The sequence below is a fragment of the Pelobates fuscus genome, chromosome 8 (genome assembly GCF_036172605.1).
Source record: "Pelobates fuscus isolate aPelFus1 chromosome 8, aPelFus1.pri, whole genome shotgun sequence".
Classification (NCBI taxonomy): domain Eukaryota; kingdom Metazoa; phylum Chordata; class Amphibia; order Anura; family Pelobatidae; genus Pelobates; species Pelobates fuscus.
In genome coordinates, this window is record NC_086324.1 from 168,765,425 (window position 1) to 168,788,475 (window position 23,051).

Here is a 23,051-nt window from a genome sequence, read left to right on the forward strand (position 1 = left end):
TGTCAGATAAAGCCGGCAGGGGCTGATAAAATGGGAGCACTGAGGAGGGACAGTCAAGTAACTATTTCCCAAGCTACTCTACTTGCCAATAGACTTGTCAGCTTGGGTATAGTTGGATATAAATTGTGACCGTGCCACTTTAAATGTCCCACTAACATATATTCTGTTTAATATGTGTGTGTATTTATATAGATAATATTAAACAGTAGCACTTTCCTTCAGCCTGGAGTGTCCTCTTCCCAAATATATCCATCCTAATTCCTAATGTAAGGCTTTATCAACAGTACAGTTAATTGAAACCCAAGTTGGAAAACGTGGGCCAGAATCACCATGCCAACTCCGTTTGTGACCTACATTTAATAATTTGCTTGCTCTAGCTTTTCACTGCTGAGTAAATAAGGATTAGTGCCAGCAGGGATCTGTTGATAAATACAGCATACCATGTTTTAGTGGAGCTTTTAAAGGACCACTATAGGCACCCAGACCACTTTAGCTCAATGAGGTGGTCTGGGTGCCAGGTCCCCCCTAGTTTTAACCCTGCAGCTGAATACCGTTTCAGAGAAACTCCTATGTTTACATTGCAGGGTTAATCCAGCCTCTAGTGGCTGTCTCCCTGATTTTTGTTTGTTTTCCTGGCACTATAGGATCCCTTAAAGACCGTTGTCATGGTTAAGGGTCTTGAAGGTTTAACATATTGCATCAGAGTACTGACACTTTTTCTTTTAATTTCTATTTGTGGACAGGAATGGGTAGCTACTGGTGGGAGTCTTGGGTGTTGTTTCCGACAGCAGCCAGATGCCAACACTGACCCATCGCTGTATGGACAGAACTAAACTGGAGGCTCTGTGCGATCCTTTAGATGCGTATTGCAGCTTTATTCGTGGTTCTCAAGATACTTTAGCCATAGTGCTCCCATGCTGTTAATCTCATTTGTGCAGAATTGGCCATTACCGCTCCAAGTGCCAGTTAAATTTCATTTTGTGTACCCTGGTGGTCAGGCCAGTTTTACTTATTCCTACAGGAATAGATAGTTTGCATTAAGAATCGATGTAGCTGTTTTTAAAGAACGAGAACTTTCTTTTTACATGCTTATTTCACTGTTTTGTATGGAGAAAATAGTTGTATTTTTCTAAATCATCCTAGATTCCTCTCTAATATTGGGTTGCTCACAAAATAGCAGTCCCCAAACCCCAAAACACTGCTCTAGTTTGTAACTTTGAAAAGTATGAGCGTCACTGTGTTTTACACGGGATATTTTGGGCCATCTGATGATCTGAATAAAAAAAAAATCTCTAAATAGCTTCACGTGGTTAAAGTGCAGCTATTTTTATTTAAAACCTAGCTGGTGGTGTTATTCACTAAGCTAGAATTACGGGCAAATTGACAAGGACCGTTTCAAGTTATAGCCCAAACTATTTTTGCAGGAAAAACTCGGCAACTTTTCGAGTTTGATTATCTTGTCAGTAACCCCAAGAATGGTTTGTATTCCATCCAGTATATAAAATACCTGGATTCATATAATAAGAACATTGATGCTGTGCAAGAATAATTTTTTTTTGTTTGTTTTTTACAATCTTTATTTGAGTTTTTTTGTTTTTGATTTAACCTATTTTCCTCACTCTACCCTTTTAGATTGTTAATTCACCTAAAGATTTGAAGAAACCACGAGGCAAGAAATGCTTGTTTGTGAAGTTTTTTGGAACAGAAGACCAGTAAGTGTTTGTTTTATTCTTAACGTTTAGAAGTGTTTGCGACTGTCAGGTGGCCACTTTAGAATGAGAATGCTGGACCTGTGTGCATACCCTCCGTGTTTATGTGGAATCTGAAGTTGACCGGTTTCTGTGCAACAATACGTATCCGTTCCATCAGCCACAAACAACATGTTTAGCAGTAGTTTTTCAGTGGTAGAATACTGATAACTTTTTTATTTATTTTTGAACCTTTTGATATAATAATTTTCTTTCACATTTGTTCTAAAGAAAACATAAAAACTGCCATTAAAAGGGAGATTGATATTATTACTCAGGATGCAATAACTTTACCTGTCTTTATATGCATTCTCTGAACTGTCCAGATTACTGCCTAGTTCCACAGTCTGCTTCTGTTGGCCTGTTCAGGAGGTTCATTAAATGAACGACTTCATAACTAGATAGCAATATAATGATGGCAATTAGAGTCCACAGAGACACATTCCAGGAATTCACCCAAGCTGTGATAGGACCATGGTTAGCGCTGATGTCTGAATCGCTTCCTCAATGGCATTGTGGGCTCTAGAACAGAATTGGCCTATAAATGTGCTACAAAAAGGGAACCTTTAGAGGAATTTTCTTTTTTGCGTTTTTCTTTTATATTAAAACCTGAAATGCTTTCATGGAATGTTCCTTGAAGTGGACCCTGCTTGCAAAGGATTTTATTATCCTTGGTATAAATGTTGTGTCTCCGCCTTCTTCACTTATTCCTGTACCAGTTATAAAATCTGATTACCGTATATACTCGAGTATAAGCCGAGTTTTTCAGCCCATTTTTTGGGCTGAAAAACCCCAACTCGGCTTATACTCGAGTCAAGGTCTGTATTATGGCAATTTGCATTGCCATAATACAGACTGGGGGGAGAGGGGGGCTGGCAGAGCTGTACTTACCTTTCCTGCAGCTCCTGTCAGCTCTCTCCTCCTCCGCGCCGTCCGTTCAGCACCTCGGTCAGCTCCCAGTGTAAGTCTCGCGAGAGCCGCGGCTCTCGCGAGATTTACACTGGGAGCTGACAGAAGAGCAGAACGGACGGCGCAGAGGAGGAGAGAGCTGACAGGAGCTGCAGAACAGGTAAGTACAGCTCTGCCAGCCCCCCTCTCCCCCCACTGAACTGCCACTGGACCACCAGGGAAGGAGAGCCCCCCTCCCTGCCATATATCAAGCAGGGAGGGGGGACGGAAAAAAAAAAAAAAAGAAATAAAATAATAAAATAATTAAAAAAAAAATTAATAATAAAAAAAGGGGTATAAGGACCACTATGGGAGGGGGGGGGGGGGTATAAGGACCACTATGGGAGGGGGGGGGGGTATAAGGACCACTATGGGAGGGAGGGGGTGGGTTAAGGACCACTATGGGAGGGAGGGGGGTATAAGGACCGCTATGGGAGGGAGGGTGTGTATAAGGACTACTATGGGAGGGAGGGGGGGGGGGGTAAGGACCACTATGGGAGGGAGGGGGGGGGGGTAAGGACCACTATGGGAGGGAGGGGGGATAAGGACCACTATGGGAGGGAGGGGGGGGTATAAGGACCACTATGGGAGGGGGGTATAAGGACCACTATGGGAGGGAGGGGGGGTATAAGGACCACTATGGGAGGGAGGGGGGGTATAAGGACCACTATGGGAGGGAGGGGGGGTATAAGGACCACTATGGGAGGGAGGGGGGGTATAAGGACCACTATGGGAGGGAGGGGGGTATAAGGACCACTATGGGAGGGAGGGGGGGGTATAAGGACCACTATGGGAGGGAGGGGGGGGTATAAGGACCACTATTGGAGGGAGGGGGGTATAAGGACCACTATGGGAGGGGGTGGGATAAGGACCACTATGGGAGGGAGGGGGGTATAAGGACCATTATGGGAGGGAGGGGGGGGTATATGGACCACCATGGGAGGGATGGGGGGGATAAGGAACACTATGGGAGGGAGAAGGGGGATAAGGACCACTATGAGAGGGAGGGGGTGGGATAAGGACCACTATGGGAGGGGAGGGGGAAGTAAGGACCACTAGGGGAGGGGAGGGTAAGGACCACTGGGGGAGGGGTGAGTCAGGACCACTGGGGGGGGGAGTGAAGGAACACGGGGGTGGGGAGGTAAGGACCACTGAGGGAGGTGGAGGGGAAGTCAGGACATATGGGGGGGGGAGGGGGCGGCAAAAATTTTTTTGCCTACGGCGGCAAATATCCTTGCACCGGCCCTGCACACACTGCATTCATGCACACACACACACTGCATTCATGCACACACACACACTGCACTCATACACACACTGCACTCATACACACACACATACGCACACACTGCATTCATTATACACACACTGTAAATAAATATTCAATTAATATATTTTTTTAAGGATCTAATTTTATTTAGAAATTTACCAGTAGCTGCTGCATTTCCCACCCTAGTCTTATACTCGAGTCAATAAGTTTTCCCAGTTTTTTGGGATAAAATTAGGGGCCTCGGCTTATACTCGAGTATATACGGTATATATTTATTATTTACAACCTGCCTTTAAAATAGAAGATTCTCTGTTTTCCAGTATTCACACCAGTTTGGAAGCTTATAGCTCTTCAGCAGAAATATTTGTTAATCTGCATCTCACGACGGGCTTTGTTTACCCTCGCATTTATTAGGCATTCTCATGGGTGGATCCACTGCTGCCCACATGCTAGATGTAATTTAATCTCACACAGTGTGTTTGGCAAGAAGTTAGGATTATGTTATCAGAGCTTGTCAGTCTACGCCCCCTTCCCATGTGGATATCTGCCAATCAAGGGCAACTAGAACATTATGCTGTTCTTTATTTTTAATCAAAGTGGCAACAGTGTTATTTGTCCGTTCAATCCTGAAATCTCAGCCCTTTTTTCATTTTATTTTATACGACTTTATTTACATGCCATAGACTAACATGCAGATACCGGTATGGTGGGTATTTCTCTGATCTGAATGTGGGGATGAATGGATGCCACATTGTATTTTGTGATGATTGTTGTAGAGATTTAGTCCTGATTGTAAAACATTTCATGTTGCTGTTTGCTTCCTCCTAGTGCTTGGATAAAGGTTGAGCAGCTGAAGCCGTACCATCCCCACAAGGAGGAAATGACCAAAGCCAACAAGGGCAAGCGTTTCCAGCAGGCTGTGGATGCTGTGGAGGAGTACCTGAAAAAGGTCAAAGCAAAGGAACAGGTGAGTTCAGCGCACGCACACACACATGCACACACACACATGCACACACACACATGCACACACACACACACATGCACACACACACACACACACATTTTATGTGACATTTGATATTTCCTACTTCCCAGCATTGGTGGGGGGTGGGACTGTGATGCCCTGCCAGTCTGTGTTGTGTACCTGCTTAGTGGGCAGGGGGTCTTGGCTTTGGGCAGCTTGAACACCGATATTGGGGTGCTCACACAGTTAATTTTTGTTTTTCTACTCTCCTCATCGGAATGTGGGCTCTAGAGAAGACAGAACAGTAATCCCTGCTTCCGGGACACTTTGCAGCTATAAATGTCCTGCTAATTTAGTGTGGAGCCTGGGTTTTGTTTTATGGACTGCCCATCTCTCAGATCACCTTCTCAATGTTTGATGTGGGCTGGTAAACGTAGATCTCGAAATTAGGACATCTCAAATAGAAATGGTGAATTGGGGACACATTTCTCACTTTCTTTATATGGTGATGTATGGCAGGATAATGCGAGAGGCCATTTTCTTTCTGATGAAGAAATTAAATTAACAGAAAAAATACAAATTGAACGTCTGAAAACATGCAGTCATTGTAAGGTTTTGATTTATCCCTCAGATCTTAGACTTTTTTTTTTTTTTACTGCACGAACGTTCTGTGCATTTAGCTTTCTTCCTTTAACCATCCAGTAGTTTTCGCTGTAGTGCATCGTACTCCTGGCTCACATCCTAGGGTGATTTATTCAGTTTTTGTTGCCCTGCCTTCATAGGGGTTTCTAAAATGCTAGACTATACTGTCTCTCCCCATTCATGGTATGGAAAGCATGGTCAAGTTTTGAAGGTATTTGTGAGCCATTGAATAAGGGCTCCTTTTGATTACAATAGCAGTGCCTACATTTTAAAGTAGGAGCGTGTTTCACGTCACTGACCTCATCCATTTGCTGCCCATGAGCTGACCTTTGTTGTGTTGCCAAGTATATAAAGCAGACTCCTAGCACTGCTTAAGAAAGGGCTGTTCAACCTTAGGTAATCCGAGGGCCGCATTAAAAGACAAGATTTATACATTCTTTGCATACTACCTTATATCATACCTTAGTAGGTAAGTCTGCTTATATAGGTGCAGCAGCCATTTGAGATGACATCTATTTATTAAAGAGGAATTGTCACTTTGGAGATAATAGCCCATGACTGTGCTTTCATTCCATGTAACAATTGGTATGTAGTTTCTAAAGGGGGGCAGTGTGGGTGTGTGAGGGGTGCATGGTAACCCATGGCTACTATCCAAATTGCACAGTCTCACGGCTCTTCCTCTCCTCTCCATCACAGAGAAAAGCCTTTGGGCTGTTGAGTGAGAACTTTCAAATATTGCTTACAAACATCTTCTGTTCTGTTTTGGCTTACACTGGTGTTCTATGTCTCTTGATATCGGATCTGTCCATGAAAAGTTATACTGCTTACACAGGGAGTCTGTTCATTAACCTGATTAAATGTGCTTCTAGCCTTCAACGGGACACTCCAAGCACCGTAACTCTACAGCCCCCTGCATTAGATATGGTGCCAGGAGTGCAAGTAGGCACCCTCCCAGAGTAAGTAGTCAAACTTTTTAAGAATATTTTGACAACTTACCTGTGTGTTGCTGCTGGAAGTTCCTTCTACTGAGGTAAGTCTGGCCATACATGCTGTTGTCATTGGCTGAGAGTGCTCAGCTGATGCTCTCAGCCAATGACTGTGGCTTTGCCCAGCAGCGTTTAGTGCAGTGGAGCTAACAGAGAACCTCTTTGCAAGTGCTTGTAGCCCCAAGCATGTGACTGAACCCAGGTAAGTTGTCAAGCCGTTTGCAAATAGTTTGACTACTTAGTCTGTGAAGGTATTATGGCACTCTAAATACTGAGCTGCAGTTGTAATGCTGCTTGGAGTGTTCCTTTAATCTTTTGTATTGGCTGTCACTTGCTTCTCCTGTTAAGCATTGTACCCGGGTGACTTGCTTTTCCTGTTAAGCATTATACCCGGGTGACTGGCTTTTCCTGTTAAGCGTTGTACCCGGGTGACTTGCTTTTCCTGTTAAGCATTGTACCCGGGTGACTGGCTTTTCCTGTTAAGCATTGTACCCGGGTGACTGGCTTTTCCTGTTAAGCATTGTACCCGGGTGACTGGCTTTTCCTGTTAAGCATTGTACCCGGGTGACTGGCTTTTCCTGTTAAGCATTGTACCCGGGTGACTGGCTTTTCCTGTTAAGCATTGTATGTGGGTGACTGGCTTTTCCTGTTAAGCGTTGTACCCGGGTGACTTGATTTCCTGTTAAGCATTGTACCCGGGTGACTGGCTTTTCCTGTTAAGCGTTGTACCCGGGTGACTTGGTTAAAGTGAAGGCTGTTCTGGCGAGGTTTTTCTGGCACCTTTTAAGAATTTTCAACATTGTTCATTCCCACCCCACCCTCTCATTTTAAACACTTCATGTACATCTTTCTGCGCCCACACCGCTCTCGTTCTGGTGGGTTTTCCTTAATTGGCTGCAAAGATCAGTACGAGGTACAGGTTTAAAACGTCTCTCTCTTATCTTGCCCATTCATTTGCGCTACAGGGCTTTATTGGTCAAATATTATTTTGTACACACAGCCATAGACTGCCTGCATTGCAATGTCGCGTAAATCTTAAGCACTTTCCTTGTATCTGTAAGAAGATTAGTACAGACTAGTATAACTTAATAAAGTTGTGAATTATCCATTTTTAAGGTTTTCTCATTCCAATGTTGGACTAGCACTTTAATAAGAGTAATACGAGTAATAGGATTGGTATTGGGCTTGTTTCTTATTAGTCTGTACTAATCTTCTTATTGATTTCTATGTTGGGTTATGCCCTAATTATCCCACAACGGGGGGCAGGGCCTGACCTGCAAACAGAGCAGCCGCATGGTGGAGGAGCTCCCACCATACAAGCTACTTGCAAGGGATAAACCCACAATTCGCAAGCCTGAAATGAAACCGGGGCATGCTACCCATGTCGGGGGACCCTGGTGAAGCATCCGATACCGGATTCGAGTGCATCTCGTAACCGAGAGGCCAAGGCGGCAAGCTGCGGGCTGGGGGGAGACTGCCACTCTTCTCACCCCTACACCGGAGGTGCAAAACTACTGCATACCCGTTTCCTCCCCCCCCCCCCCCCTCAGGACCGGTGGGGGTGATCCCGGTCCAACCCCTCCAGGCAGCGGAGCTAAATCATGCACTGCAAGGGGAACCTCTCAGACAACATCTCACTACACGGGCCCACAAGATGGCGGACGCCACATGTGCCCACAATAGTCAAACGGAAAAGCAACACATACACGCTAAGCTTGATGCCTTACTCGAAGCATTTTAGGCGAAACTGGCGAGCAGAGGCCGACAGGCTGAAGAACCAGGGCACCCACCCAATAGAGAACCCGCGTATACCTACCAGAAACGCATGGGCTCCCGCCCGACAAGACCCACAAAATGGCGCTGGAGAAGGGGACTTCTCCCGCCTGCACATAAACGATCAAGAATACACCGCGCAAGGAGGTCTGCCCGAAATAGACCACGAGCCCCCCACAGACCCAGCATGCACCCGAGACCCACGACGCGCAAGCACTCCACGGAGCTCAGAACCCGCCCGAAACCACGGAGGGCCCCAGAGTATCAGAGTATCAGAGGGGAACACCACTCACCTGCGTCACCAGAACAGGCCTCCACCGCAACGAGCTGACAAGCCATCGGCTGAAAACGGCGACGCTGCAACTTGCTGTGACCCAGCGGGACTCTAACACCTCTCCTACAACTTTCCCTATGTTGGGTGTGGGTTGATACTGGACTCACAAGATGGGAACCACAAAGGTACACATCCAGAACCTTTGCTACAACACACTGAACAGACCACGTTACAGCCTTCTAAATAGAGACTCACCAACAATGTAAAGCCTTATAGAAATGCTTAATGTTTGACCACTCTTATACAGCCACTATTCTCTCAGTATGCTTTACATAGATACATATCACTGTAATACACACACCAAACACGCTTTCAAGCTGCCTATCACCCAATCACATAGAGAAGCTGAGCCCGACTGCCTGGCACTCGTACTGCACCGGCAAAGTTTATAACCTGTACATTAATCACTTTTCTAAGGCTATCTCGCAAATGCCGATACAACTGTTTTATTTGCAACGACCTCACTAACGTTTACAATCTGTCTTATATAAAAAAATGTGCAACTGTATAATGTCACGACCATATCTGCATTAATCTGCCTGTGTCTGCTGTCGTGGCACCACGGGCCTGTTTGTAAAATCTATTGCACCAAAAATAAGGAATTAAAAAAAAAAAATTATCCAAAAACCATTACAGACTCTGTGTTAGATATTAATTTATCTCACTTTCCATGTATTCCATTACTGTGCTGTTATGCACACATTTACTGACACCTACTTCCCTTACACATGACAAGCGTGGCTGGATTTTATTTAAATCCTTAGTCTATAAGAAACGTTTTAAAGGAACACTACAGTCACCAGAACAACTACAGCTTATTAACTCACTCCTCTGGTGGCTGCAAGAGGTGCTTCCTGGGGCAGTGCTGCATGGTGTGCAGTGCTGCCATTCAGGGTCTCCTCCTTCTGCATGCAGACACTGAACTTTCCTCATAGAGATACATTGATTCAGTACATCTCTACGAGGAGATGCTGATTGGCCAGGGCTGTGTTTGGCTTGTGCTGACTCTGCCCCTGATCTGCCTCCTTGACAGTCTCAGCCAATCAAATGGAAAAACATTGTCCGCAAAACAGGCAGATCAGGGGCAGTCAGCAGCTGCAGTTTTGAACATAAGTAAGATTTTATAATATTTAGGAGGGGTTATGGGGGCTAGATGGTGATTTTAACACTTTAAGGGTCACAAATACATGTTTGTGTTCCTTACCCTATAGTGTTCCTTTTAATGATTTTTTTTTTTTTTTTTAAGTCTCATTCTTGTTGGTTGTTCTATTTAAAATAACTGTTAAACTAATCTGAAAAGTTATGTTTGAACTGACTGTATACCATCTGAAATTATTGCAAGTTGAAATAGCTCTCGTTTAATAGGTTAATCACTCCTATTTGGAGAACAAATTAAAATAATGTGACTTTTTCTGAACTCTGTTTATTTTATAACATTTTGCTGTGAAAGAGTGCATGTTCTCCCTTAAAGGGACACTATAGTCAGCTGAACAACTTTAGCTTAATGAAGCAGTTTTGGTGTATAGAACATGCCCCTGCAGCCTCACTGCTCAATCCTCTGCCATTTAGGAGTTAAATCCCTTTGTTTATGAACCCTAGTCATACCTCCCTGCATGTGACTTGCACAGCCTGCCATAAACACTTCCTGTAAAGAGAGCCCTATTTAGGTTTTCTTTATTGCAAGTTCTGTTTAATTAAGATTTTCTTATCCCCTTTTCTTATGTTTATAGACCAAGTCTGACCAAAACAAAATCTATAATTTCAGCTATATGTTCAACTATAATTTACCACTTTCATAATAAATGCAGGCAAACCTATTGAATATCAATTTATTCAGAAGATATAGGACAATTTTCATAATATATTTATATATGAATATAAATTAATATGAATAAAAAAAGTTTGAGAAACTTATATTTTATTTTCCATAATATATTGTCATTTTAGATGTATTTCTTTGTTTAACATTTCTGCGGAGGGTAAGCATCTGAGCTGGTAGGAAGGCCCAATCTTTAAAGCGTGCTGTGCAGCCCTACAATGGTAAAGCCCTCATTTTGTAGGACGGCATAGCCTGTGCTTTGTTGGGTAGGGGATAATGGCATTAATTTACCAAAAATTTAGATATAAAATTAATATACAGCCTCGTGCTACATAACTAATGTATCTGAAACAGAAAACTATCTTTAGGTCGGTCTGAATACATAGTGGATTCATTTCCCTAGCAATGCTTTTGGAATGAATGTGAGGGGGTTCACAATTACAGTGGAGTTGGCAGGGATAATATTTAGCACTTTATTTGTGGTGTACAATTTTTCTGTTGGCCTGGTGACTGGCTGAGCACCGTGGAAACTGTCTGTGGTATAATCTATCTATAATCTAGTTACATTTTTTTTAACTTATCTTTATTCCCCGGTGCGCCAGTATTACCTCGATCACCCGTCTGTGTCTGATATCTGAATGCTGGTGGCTTGCATTGCAGGCTCTGGTACATGAGCTCTGGAAGCCAGCAGCACATTTGTTAACCCCTTAAGGACACATGACATGTGTGACATGTCATGATTCCCTTTTATTCCAGAAGTTTGGTCCTTAAGGGGTTAAATAGCTGCCTGTGACTGAGCTATGGTTAATTTATATTCTAACTTGTGCATTGGCCTAATAGCTATGTTTAGAATAGCAGTTGGTTGCTAAGGAAACTTATAGAAATATGAACAGGAAATCTAGAGAGGGAAAAAAATATATATTTTGGATAGGATTTTGGGAGTGTTGTTGAAACTGACATTTAACTATGAACAGAGCAGGGTTTTTTTTCTTTTAATCCTTTAACTCCAGAGTTCTTTCTCCTAAAGAATAAACAAACCAATATCTTGCAAAGCAAAATGAAATTGTCCCCATCTATCAGGGATTTACGTGGAGACAGCTCTTTATTTGCAGACGTTAGCCTGGTTGGAAGACCAATATTTAAGTATGCTGCTCTGGGAGGGGGGGCTTGCATCCAAATGGGGCAAACGCCATACATGTTTGTATGAGAGGGTGGGCAGGTATTTATTTTTCCCAAATTGCTTAGCTGTTAGGAACAGCCCATAAGCCGGGCAAGCAATGTCCCTCTAGTGCATCATCTATGATACCTTCTAATTCCTCTCAGAGCAATGAAGAGAAAGGTAAAGGAACCGGTGTCAAGAAAGAGGGAAAGAACAAGAAAACCAGCACAGAACGGAAGAGGAAGTCCACAGATTCCAGCTCTCACACACCGCAGAAAAAGTCCCGTGAACAGAGCCCACGCAAGCGCGGACGGCCCCCCAAGGAAGACAAGGTATGCTTTCAGTCTGAACTGCACATGAGCAATGTAAATGGTTATTTATAACAAATTACTATTTTCAGTTTCACATACAGCACACTGTGGCCTGGTTTTGCTTTTGTAATTCTCTTCCATATAGCTCCTCACTGCAGCTACTGTCTAACTGCATCTGTTGGCTGGTGGAGAGTTCTAGAATTTGTAGGCAAGTGGTTAAAGAACCAAGGATGAGTAACTCATTTATACATTGTGATAGTTTTATCATTGGGTGTTGAGGTGTTATTTTTGCCGCCATTTTGTTTTCTCTATTGCCATCCAGACATTTGGGGTGTATTCCTTAAACCAGACATCACAAAGAATTTACACTGAAATTGGAAGATTTAGCTGATTCTAAAAAATAACTGGTCTGATGGAGAAAGGTTTGTTAATGACAGGTCTAATTTAAAAGTCTCCCTATGTATTGCTTGATAAATGGGTGACCCTTTCCTGAATAAGAAAAAAGACTGAAATTGTATATAGAAAAGTGATCTTGATCTCCCAGGGTTGTTGTTAAAATTTACAGTCCATCAACATGATTTTGTAACGAGGCCCGACTGTTGGGAGGCTGGTTTTAAATCTACAAATAACAAAACGTATTTTTATCTTCCCAAACATACAAGGAATTTTGTACCGGGGTCGTTTTAGGAAATCTGATGTGCGGTTATATTCCTGGCCATTATATTCTGTAAAGCATAAAGGAACACTCTAATTTAGGGGGGAGGGGGGGACGGATGGATGTGTTTAATTTAGGGGGGAGGGGGAATGGATGTGTTGATAGTTAGAATTACTTTTTCCCCTTGCAGATTTTATTTTTTCTATTTCATTTGAAGGTTTTCTAATGTTTGTCCCTTTTTATTATATTTCCCCCCCTTCTATTTAAAGTGGGATTGTGACCTTTGTGTCTGTTACCTGTGAATGTGTCTTATTATTGAGAACATATTGACAGATCCAACAGCGACAGCCCATACTTTATCACTGATCTAAAGCTGTGATATTGTCCCTCATGTTATGTCCGGTATAAGAGATTGGATTGGTTGTTCCTTCATTGGTAGAACCATCGTCCCTTTAAGGGTACAATTTGTGAAAGTGTGGAGTTCTTTGTGTCTAGCTGTGGTAATTAAATGTGCCTCTCATGTGGCTTATCTTGCTGTGGTCTTACATTTAGCTCACAGTGAGAGTCATCTGTGGCTTCCTCTTCTTCCCATGCTGCTGCTCACTTTTAAATTGGACTCCCCGAATTGATAAGAGGTATCAAACCATGGGCAGAGTCATTTGCCATTTCTCCAACCCACCCCCCACCCATTTTTTATTTTAATTTTTTTATAGTTCTTTGATAATTTGGGGCTGTATCCTCTTGAAGCGTTCTCTGGCGATGAAAAGTAGAAAAAACCATCCACTAAATAAGCACCGGATAAACAAAGGAACTCTAAAATACTTCAATTTCATTTTCCGCACCATAGCAAATTTGCATTATTTATTGGTTATGGTGCATAATGCTCTATGGAGTTTTATATAAATCCTACTCCCTTGAATCCGTGGCATCAAAGAAGTCATTTTACTTTTTTCTACGTCGTCTGAGATTAATTTGTGCATGGAGAGAGAGAGCCCAAACTACGACTGTGCACATGCTTGATTGAAGGCCTAGGACTATGCAGCAAAGCCGTGAATCAAGCTGTGTGGAAACTGATAACAGCAGTGGTATGGCTGCTTTCAGTTTGTTTAGCATTTGCACTGCCTGTGTGATGACAGGGCCTGCAGCTAAAGGATAATTACATTCCTTATAAATCCCTGGTGGACTAGGTTTTATGGAATAATAAAATAAAACCCCATAGTCTAGAATGGTCAGCTCCCTCTGGTTTTTCACAGGTCTCAGAACTTTAAATAGATTTTTTTTCTTTAAATTTATGTATTTACACACTTCCTGCTTATTCTATCCCTTTTTAATTAGTAATTCTGAGCCATACAGGCGATTTTCTGAAAATACAGATTGTCAAAAATGCTAAACTGAGAATAAACCTGGAGAAAAAAGTACCCGTCACAGACTTTCTTAACGATTAAGAGAAATGTTTGTTTAACGGAGATCCTCTAGTATTTGTGATTGGAAGACCAGTTATGGGGAAAAAAGGGTTGGGCTGAGGGGCAGGTTAGGAAGAGAAATTGGAGTGTCAGCAGAAGGCCAATTGTATTCCAAGGTGCCCATTGTTGGATATATAGTCATGCCAGTTCGGCCACGTATGGGGCCTGGGACTAGTTATAGCCTGGCACTGGAGGTAATATGAGTAAGTCGTATGACTGAGCCTTTCCATTGGACACACAGTTTTGCGCCGGTGCCTGCGTTTTTATTTTGTTAGCTGGTAAAGGACGCACTTATGAAGCGGCTCTGGGAGCCGTTGGAATAGTCCCTGAAAAATCAATTAACTTGGTCCATGCCAGGACCTGCACAGGAACCAGTTTAGTCAGAGTCCCTGGGACTTCTGGCATCTGCAACTGTCTCTGGCAGGGTGGAGGGAACCAAAAAGCAGAAAAACCTGTTCTGAAAGTTACATTATTTTTGTCCAGAGACCTGAAGAATTCATAGCCTTTTTGCAGAAACAAATCGGCGTTTTATTGGGTTTTGGTCAGTAATAGCACTGTTTGGATTACCTTCCAGGAATTAAGATCTGTTGCATTAACAGAAAAATAGATCATTGAATTATTTTCTTGGTTTGTTCTTTTCATAAATATTTGAGGAAGGAATTAATTTCTGTTAAATGACAGATTCAGAACAGTATGTACAGAATGACAAATATCCTCTGTAAAACACAGTGTAGGTGTAACTATATAGTATTCAGCTATTAGAACATTACCAGAATCCTGTAAGTGGGTATAATGCCACATGTCTGTATATTACATGGCTGTGCTTTTAGTATTCTGTTAATTAGTCTCACACGTTTAATTAAAGGAACAGTACATGTACCATAGCCACTACAGCCCACATTTATTTTGGTAATCAGTCTCTTATTAAAGAAGCACCTTGAAATGTTCCCTTGTCCGTAGTCTTGTGGAGGACAAACGACATGCAGGCTTTATAGCAGGGAGTCTTTATGTAGGGGCTGTAATCCTAATGGATTATTGGGATTTTCTTTGGGCAATTATCTAGCGTCTGCTTTGTATATTGGTTCCTGTCTGTTTACAGCCATGTTGAACTAATGTTAAGGCTTTTGGGGTATATTTTGGAATGACACTCCCTTCTCCTCTATAACAATATCCACCCTTTCTGCTTAGGACTCTGCGGTTCCTCAGCCCAGCACCTTGAAGAAGCTGGCTATGAAAACGGTGTCTCGGTTCAGCTGGCCTCCACCATCCAGCGAGGTAAGAATAAAAGTGCTCAGCAATCTCACTGAAACCGGACACATGGGTTTACTCTTTGTGCTGTTTGAGGAAGCCTAATTCAGTCACTATGGAGATGTTACAGAGAGTTTCCTTCTGGCACTCTGTGAATTATATTAAGTGTTTGTAATCCTCTATAGTAACAGAGCACTATAGGGGTCTTCCACTGAGAAATTCTCCCTCTGGCACTCTTTGAACTATATTATCAGTGTTTGTTACTATAGAGGAATTAGAATACTGTAGGGCGTCTCCACTGAGAGGTTTCCCCCCTGGTTCTCTGTAAAACATTTTGACAGTGTTCGTTATTTAGAGGACTTATGGGGCACTATGAGGGTTATCCACTGAGAGATTCTCCCCCTGGTTCTCTGTAAAACATATTGACAGTGTTCGTTATTATGGAGCACTATGAGGTTTCTCCACTGAGAGGTTTTCCCCCTGGTTCTCTGAGACACATTTACAGCTTTCCGTTACTATGTAGTTGTTATGGAGGGTCAGAAGGCTATGCACACTCTGGCACTGTGTGAATTACAATAATGTTACATTACTACAGAGCAATATCGGAGCTCCATAGAGGTATTTACTTAGAGGTTCACCCTCTGGCACTCTGTGCAATAACAGTGAGGAATAATGGAGTGCTATGGGGCATAACTACTGAGAGACTCCCACATAGTTCTCCGAGACCCATTTAAAGCAAAGACATATTATGTAGTGTCAGAAGGATGCGCACTGATAGATTCACCCGTTGGCACTCTGAAATCCATTCACAGCTGTCCGTACAACAGAGAGCCATATTGCTAACCACAGAGAGATTTGCCCTCTGGCACGTGGTGAATCCCCTATGTATGACAGAGTGCCTTAGGGTATTTAGCAACGGTTTGGCGCAACAACGTGGATTATTAATACCCCAACAGTTTTACAAACATTAAAGAAAGTGTACATTAATTAAAGAGCCACATAAATGCTGTCTCCAACCCTTCTCTCTAACTATACACAGTTGTATTTAGAATTATTCAACCCCATCACAGATCAGGTTTATTGTCAACATTGATAGAATTTCAGCTGTTTGCAATTAAAATAGATCAACACAACAAATGCTTAAAGTTGTTTCCTCAAATCCAACTAATAATGCAACTTATAATGACTTCTCCAGTCTTAAATTTAATCAAACCCCTGAATGGAATACCACACAACAGCACAAATCTGCAAAACCGGTGTTGTCTCAAGCACACCTGATGCAACTAATAAAGGGTTTCATTAGTTGCACCAGGTGTGTTTGAGCTGGAACACTTGAAATACCTGAACTGGCTAAGTGTTTGAGTGTCACGTTTGACTGCATGTTAGAAATATGACTAAGTCAAAAGGATGGTCCACAAAGAGATCATCGCTCTTCATAAACAAGGGACAAGATACTAAAACCTAGCGAAGGCACTGAATGTTCCTAGAGACCCTGTTGGAAACCTAGTTCGCAAGTTTAAGGAATAGTGGTTACACTACATGGACAGGGCAGGAAAAAGGAAGCTTTCAATGACTGCAACCAGTTTTCTGTTGAGCCATGTTGTAAAAAACCCTTGAGTGATTGCAAAAGACCTGCAGCAGGATTTGGTGACAACAGCCAGTGAGGTTTTAGTGAGCACAGTAAGGCAGGTACTAAACGCAGAAGGTTTCCAAGCCAGAACGCCAAGATGTACACCACTTCTAAACCAAAAGCACAAGAAAAGTTGTCTCAAATAGGCTTAAAATCATATTAATAAGCCACAGAAGTTTGGGGATTCTGTTTTATGAAACAAAACTTTTTGGCCCAATGGATCAACGGTATGTCTGGAGGAAGAAGTATGAAGCATATGCAGAAAATAACACTCTGTCTACAGTTGGTGGTGACAGATGCTCTGGGCTTGGTTTGCCCCCTCTGGCACTGGAAACCTGCAGCGTGTGAAAGGCAAGATGGATTCATTGAAGTATCAGGAAATCCTATGAGAAAATGTGATGCCGTCTGTGAGAAAACTGAAGCTTGGGCATCATTGGACCTTCCAACAAGACAATGATCCCAAGCATATCTTAAACTCCACCAAGGCTTAGTTGCAGAAGACGTCCTGTAAAATTTTACAGTGACCATCACTTGAACCCCATAGAAAATCTCTGGTGTGATTTGAAGGCGGCGGTTGCAGCACGCAACCCAAGAATATTACTGAACTGGAGGCCATTGCTCATGAGTTATGGGCTACGTAATTCCTCAAGAACACTGCCGGAAGCTGGTGTCTGGCTATGCATCTTATTTGCAGCAGGTCATAACAGAAAAAGTGTGCTATACCAAGTACTTGAGATGCTTGCCCTGAAGGGGTTGGATAATTTTAAGACTGGAGAAGTCATTAAAAGTTGCATGTGGGGAAACCACTTGAAGCATTCGTTGTTGAGCTATTTCAAGTGCTTGTATTTGATTTGTTAAAAGTCTGTAAATATTTTGACGACAAACCTGCCTTTCAATGCGGTTTGAATAATTTTCATTACAACTGTATACCTCTCATGCAATATCTGTTCTATGTATCCGTTATCATTAGGCTTTTGATTTTGAAGTTGGCAGCCTGTCACATTATCTGAGCATTAGGGTGGGTTGTATATGTTGTTTTTTAAATTTTTCAGTTGAGGGAGGCAATATACTGGCTAAAACACAATCAATGCCTGCTAGCACCCATAGATTGGCCTGTTTGCTGAGCGCAGACTGTGTGTTTCTTTCTGTAAATCATTGATGGTATTGCATGTGAAATGATTTACCCATCAAGGGGCTTGGGCCTCATTTGTCTCCATCACAAAGTATGTATCAATTTGCCTCTTTACAGAATATTCCCAGCCCAACCCAGGCTCTCCTTTCAGTTCTGTTAGTTCTCCATGCAAAAAGTGTTTCCTAGTTCCCTAATGAGTGCTCCCTGCGCGTGTGATTGAGGCCTTGCACGGAGCTGCTGTGATTTCACTATTCTCATTGTCACGACTTGTCACTGGTGTAGAGGGAAGCCGCTCAGTTTCTCTTTGTTCGCTTGCAGCGATCCAAGGATGACCCTCACTTCCACCACTTCCTGCTCAGCCAGACCGAGAAGGTAGGCACATATTGCACGCAGCGCAGACCCGAGGCCACATCTGGCCCTCTGTACACATTGCTTTGTCACCCAGGTCCTAGGCTGTCCGTGATTCTGTGCACTTTGTACCATTTATCCATTGCATATTAGTGAAAGGAAATGTTTAGTTACTTGTTCATGCACCACAAATATTGTAACAGGGTAAACAAGGATTATTAGTGGAGGAACTTGCCTTTCCTTGCCTGTTTTGCATAATCATACAAGGCATAAAGTAGATCAGGACACAAGTGAACAATTGGGAAACATTTGTCATTTGAGGCGTAGACAGGCTGAGCTCAGGCCGAAAGTAGTTTGAAATTGTGTGTATTTCAGGACTCTTACTAATATGAACAATACCTTGCATATACCTCAAAAGAATATTCTTTAATGTTACCCATTAAAACCATAGATTGAGTCATTTTGATGCATAAACGATTGCTTATAAAAAGCGAAGTGCCAACGCAAGCTTGTTTGAGTGTAGACATCAAACGTAGATACAAAGTATTATACAGCATAACTATTGTGAGAGTTAATAGTGTCCGTGTGTGTCAGTGCTTCTACAAGCAAAGACTTTATTCATTAAACTGGAACTGAAAGGTTTCAAGGACACCGTTAGAACAAAGTAGCAGAGTTGGGTACATTCTCCAACTCAAATTCGTTTCTCTTTCTCTTTTTTTTTTGAGTTCCCTTGTCAATTTGCCAGTTCCTGGTTTAGTGGATAAACTCTAATGTAAAGGGTTAAATGGCAACCTTTTACCAATCAAATATGCGCTTGATGTCAAGCGGCAATACTGCAGGATCCATATTGAACCCATATGAAGGCCGTGTGCTATCTGCATTGACAGGTGAAATATGAACGTTGATTCATTACATTGGACGTTGCCATTTAATGATCGCAGTTCTTACTGCTAAGACGTCCTGGCAGGGACCAATACAAGATTAACCTGGGCTGTTAGGATGACAAAAATCCTCAGAACTTGAACCTCTCTCTACGCTGCTGGATGGACTCCCAGAGGACCTAAGCTGGGATTCCTATCACTTGACTTATACTATGTTTCTGCATGTGACTCCTGCACAGCGTTCTCCATACATGAGCCATATCTTAATTTTGTTTTGTCTTCTTTTTGTTGTATATTTGTGCTTTTTTTTATTTTTTTATTTATATCCCATGCTTTAAGACAGGATTGTTTGTTTTGTTTATTTCTTTATATATGGATGCAAGACACAGGCACTAAATTTACAAACGGGTATGTTGCTGTTAACATATATGCGTTCAATAAAAAAATTATGTGGAAACATAATTTTTGGTTTTTTTATTCATTCATAATTTTAAATTCTATAGTTAAATAGAGCGGAATGACCAGTTTCTTAACTTCTTCATATTTCCAGTCTAATCATAATAAACCAATGTTTAACCAGAAATGACAGTGAGTCAAAATTAGAATCCTAAAAAAAATAAAGAAATTGATCACAATGTTAATAAATATTTCTGAACTAATAGATCTATCTAGTCATTCTGTAGGGGTGTGTGTGTGTGTGTGTGTGTATATATAATACAACTAAATTCTGCTCTTGTCACTTCAAATGTTAATTTGATAGAGTTTAAACTACAGACTACGGCAAAATTTAACAGCAGCTAAAAGATTGCTCTTTCTTTCCTGAGTCACTGAACTGTGCTGACCTGTATGGTTTCAGTTTACATCTTGCGTCCGTTGGTAAGTTATCCTACCCTGGTATGTCAATCCATTTCTGCCACTTCTGGGGATTTCTTAATGAAATGTTTATGCAGTGATCTCCCAAACCATTTCTGTAGGAAGAAGTTTGGATTTTCTTAGGCTTGGTTATGTGGGATTTCCCTTCACATGATGCTGCTAAACACAGAAAATTTTATTAATAATGGAACACTATAGGGTCAGGAACACGGGCATGTATTTCTGACCCTATAGTTTTAAAATCACTATCTGCCCCCCTCCCTTGCCACTCTAAATATAGTGAAATCTTTACTTTTTTCCCCCAGTCTGCTAGTGCTGGCTCTGCCCCTGAACTGCCTGCTTGGTTGACGCCATCAGAAGTGATGATCTCAGCCAATCCCAATGCAGAGGGTGAAGACACTGAATGTCAGTGCTGCACAGTGTGCAGAACTGCCACAGGAAACACCTTTTGTGGCCAGTGAAGGTGTCCCGAGGCTGTCATTTAAACACTGCCTTTTCTCTGAAACAAGTGTTTGAAAGCAGAGTAATTAACAGATCCACCCAAACTGGATTCTCCATTATGCAGCAAATATGTTGAAAGTTACATATTCTGTTAACTAATAACCATAGCTTTATCATTGCTTGAATTCCTTGTTCAAACTACTCTTTATAGAAGTTATTCATTTTTTGGGGTAGACATTCCCAACGAACAAGCGATTTTTAAGCTGCATAACCCATTATTCAGTCATCTCATCATCCCAGTGGCCATTTCTGTACTTGTGAGCTAGATTTAGCAAAACACCTTTAAACTGACTAAGTATTTATGTACTGGATTTTGGCAAATTATATGAATAAAATTAAACGCATTGTGCTGGAATATGTCCGAATTAAACGGGGAAGTTCAGCGAAGACAAACTGTTTACAAAGTTTACAAACAGTGTCTAACCCAAGGGCTGAAGGAGCCCGTCATCCCTAAGGTGGGGGGGAGGAGGGGAGGAAGGGGGGGGGGTAAATACTTAGTCAGTTTACCATTCTTCTATTAGGTCCCAACATTTTGCTTTAATTTTTGCTAAATTGTGTACTTCCTACCACCAGTAGTACAAAAGTCTGTAATCAATCACTCTAGTGTAGCAACAGCCAGTAATTACCTTAACCAAAGAACAAACTAAAATATGGGCACATACAGTGAGTCGCAAAACAAGTGCTGAGCTATAGGGACTGTGAACTGGATGCTTGTATTCCCAGCTTATCTATCTAATTAGTTTTACAGCCTATCAGCACTCACTGTTTATTGAATAGGTCCTGCAAGGTTACAATAAATATTGACACGTAATGTCTGAAGCACAGGAATGCAATATACACATAGGAACATGTTCAGTAGAGTCAAGCAGCTCAATAAACTGGGAGTGTGATCTTGACAAAATCTATGTGTAAACCCGGCCAGAGAATGATGTTGGGGTTAAAGGACCACTCTAGTGCCAGGAAAACATACTCGTTTTCCTGGCACTAGAGTGCCCTGAGGGTGCCCCCACCCTCAGGGACCCTCTCCCGCCCAGCTCTGGAAAGGGGAAAGTGTTTAAAACTTACCTTTTTCCAGCGGTGGGCGGAGAGCTCTCCTCCTCCGATCCTCCTCTTCTCCTCCCCGTCGGCTGAATGCGCACGCGCGGCAAGAGCTGCGCGCGCATTCAGCCGGTCGCATAGGAAAGCATTTACAATGCTTTCCTATGGACGCTTGCGTGCTCTCACTGTGATTTCCACAGTGAGAATCACGCAAGCGCCTCTAGCGGCTGTCAATGAGACAGCCACTAGAGGAAATAGGGGAAGGCTTAACCCATTCACAAACATAGCAGTTTCTCTGAAACTGCTATGTTTATGAAAAAATGGGTTAACCCTGGAAGGACTAGGCACCCAGACCACTTCATTAAGCTGAAGTGGTCTGGGTGCCTAGAGTGGTCCTTTAAATACAGGAGTCAAACCTGTGTATCCAATTTTATAACAAGGATTTCTACCAGTTAGTTACCCATGGACTGTTTTATTTTGCGATCCGACGGGTTTGGTGGGATAACATTGGGTTTTGAAATGGGAAGGTGGGTATGAGGTTTCCCTATTAAAGTGAGAATTCCAAACTAATTTTAAATGTAAGGCCACAGTAGTCAAAATGGGGGGAAAAAAAATCTGTCAGCTGTGTTTCCAGATTAACAATTTCAAACTTAACCATTACATTTTCAACAATTCTCCCAACTAGATCTAAAAGCAGGGTGGATTTAAGTAAATAGTGCATTGTTAATATTAATTCTAATGCTGGTTTTTATCTTTAATATTCACTAAAAGATGATTTTATATTGAGACTAATTACGTTTTTTTAGATCAGTTGAACAGTTACATCAGAACTGATTTGCCATATATCATCAGAAATACATAGTTTGATAATAAAATTATCGGAAGGTGAACCAGCTCCAGTTTAATAGGTTTAATCGCTGGCCTTTAGGGAACACATTGTGTGCGAATTGATTTGCAGAATAACAATGAGATTAAAAGACCATTTCATTGAAAATTTAATATTAACAATTTAGTAGACATACCGCAAAAAACATGTATTTTATTTTCCTGCATGCTTTCTTTGGGACGTATGAAGACACAAGTTCAATTCACTTGAATTATGGGAATTCATTTAACAAAAATTGTAATATTTCCTGAATATACAGTATCATTCTACATAACTCATCCCTATGTTATGCTCAAATAGAAAAATATCTTTATAGATGGATATTTCCTCCAAAACCATTTTATTAAGAAAAAAATCTGATTTAAAAAAAAAAAAAAATATATATATATATATCGATTTTTAATTCACCGTGCCTAAAAGTGATTTTCACATTTCGGTCAAA

General features: G+C 41.8%; 1 protein-coding gene across 6 annotated transcripts in view; it reads left to right on the forward strand.

Annotated features, from left to right (window-relative positions):
* The window catches only part of GLYR1 (glyoxylate reductase 1 homolog), a 70,268-nt gene that overhangs the window by 30,221 nt on the left and 16,996 nt on the right, over window positions 1–23,051 (forward strand). For 3 of the 6 annotated variants that reach the window (XM_063430754.1, XM_063430753.1, XM_063430756.1), the window contains exons 3-7: window positions 1,633–1,712; window positions 4,795–4,933; window positions 11,808–11,975; window positions 15,261–15,347; window positions 18,401–18,454. In XM_063430754.1, the coding sequence (XP_063286824.1) occupies window positions 1,633–1,712; window positions 4,795–4,933; window positions 11,808–11,975; window positions 15,261–15,347; window positions 18,401–18,454 (528 nt within the window). The remainder of the gene's footprint in view (window positions 1–1,632; window positions 1,713–4,794; window positions 4,934–11,807; window positions 11,976–15,260; window positions 15,348–18,400; window positions 18,455–23,051) is intronic. The other 3 variants (XM_063430755.1, XM_063430757.1, XM_063430758.1) reach the window with 2 other exon arrangements.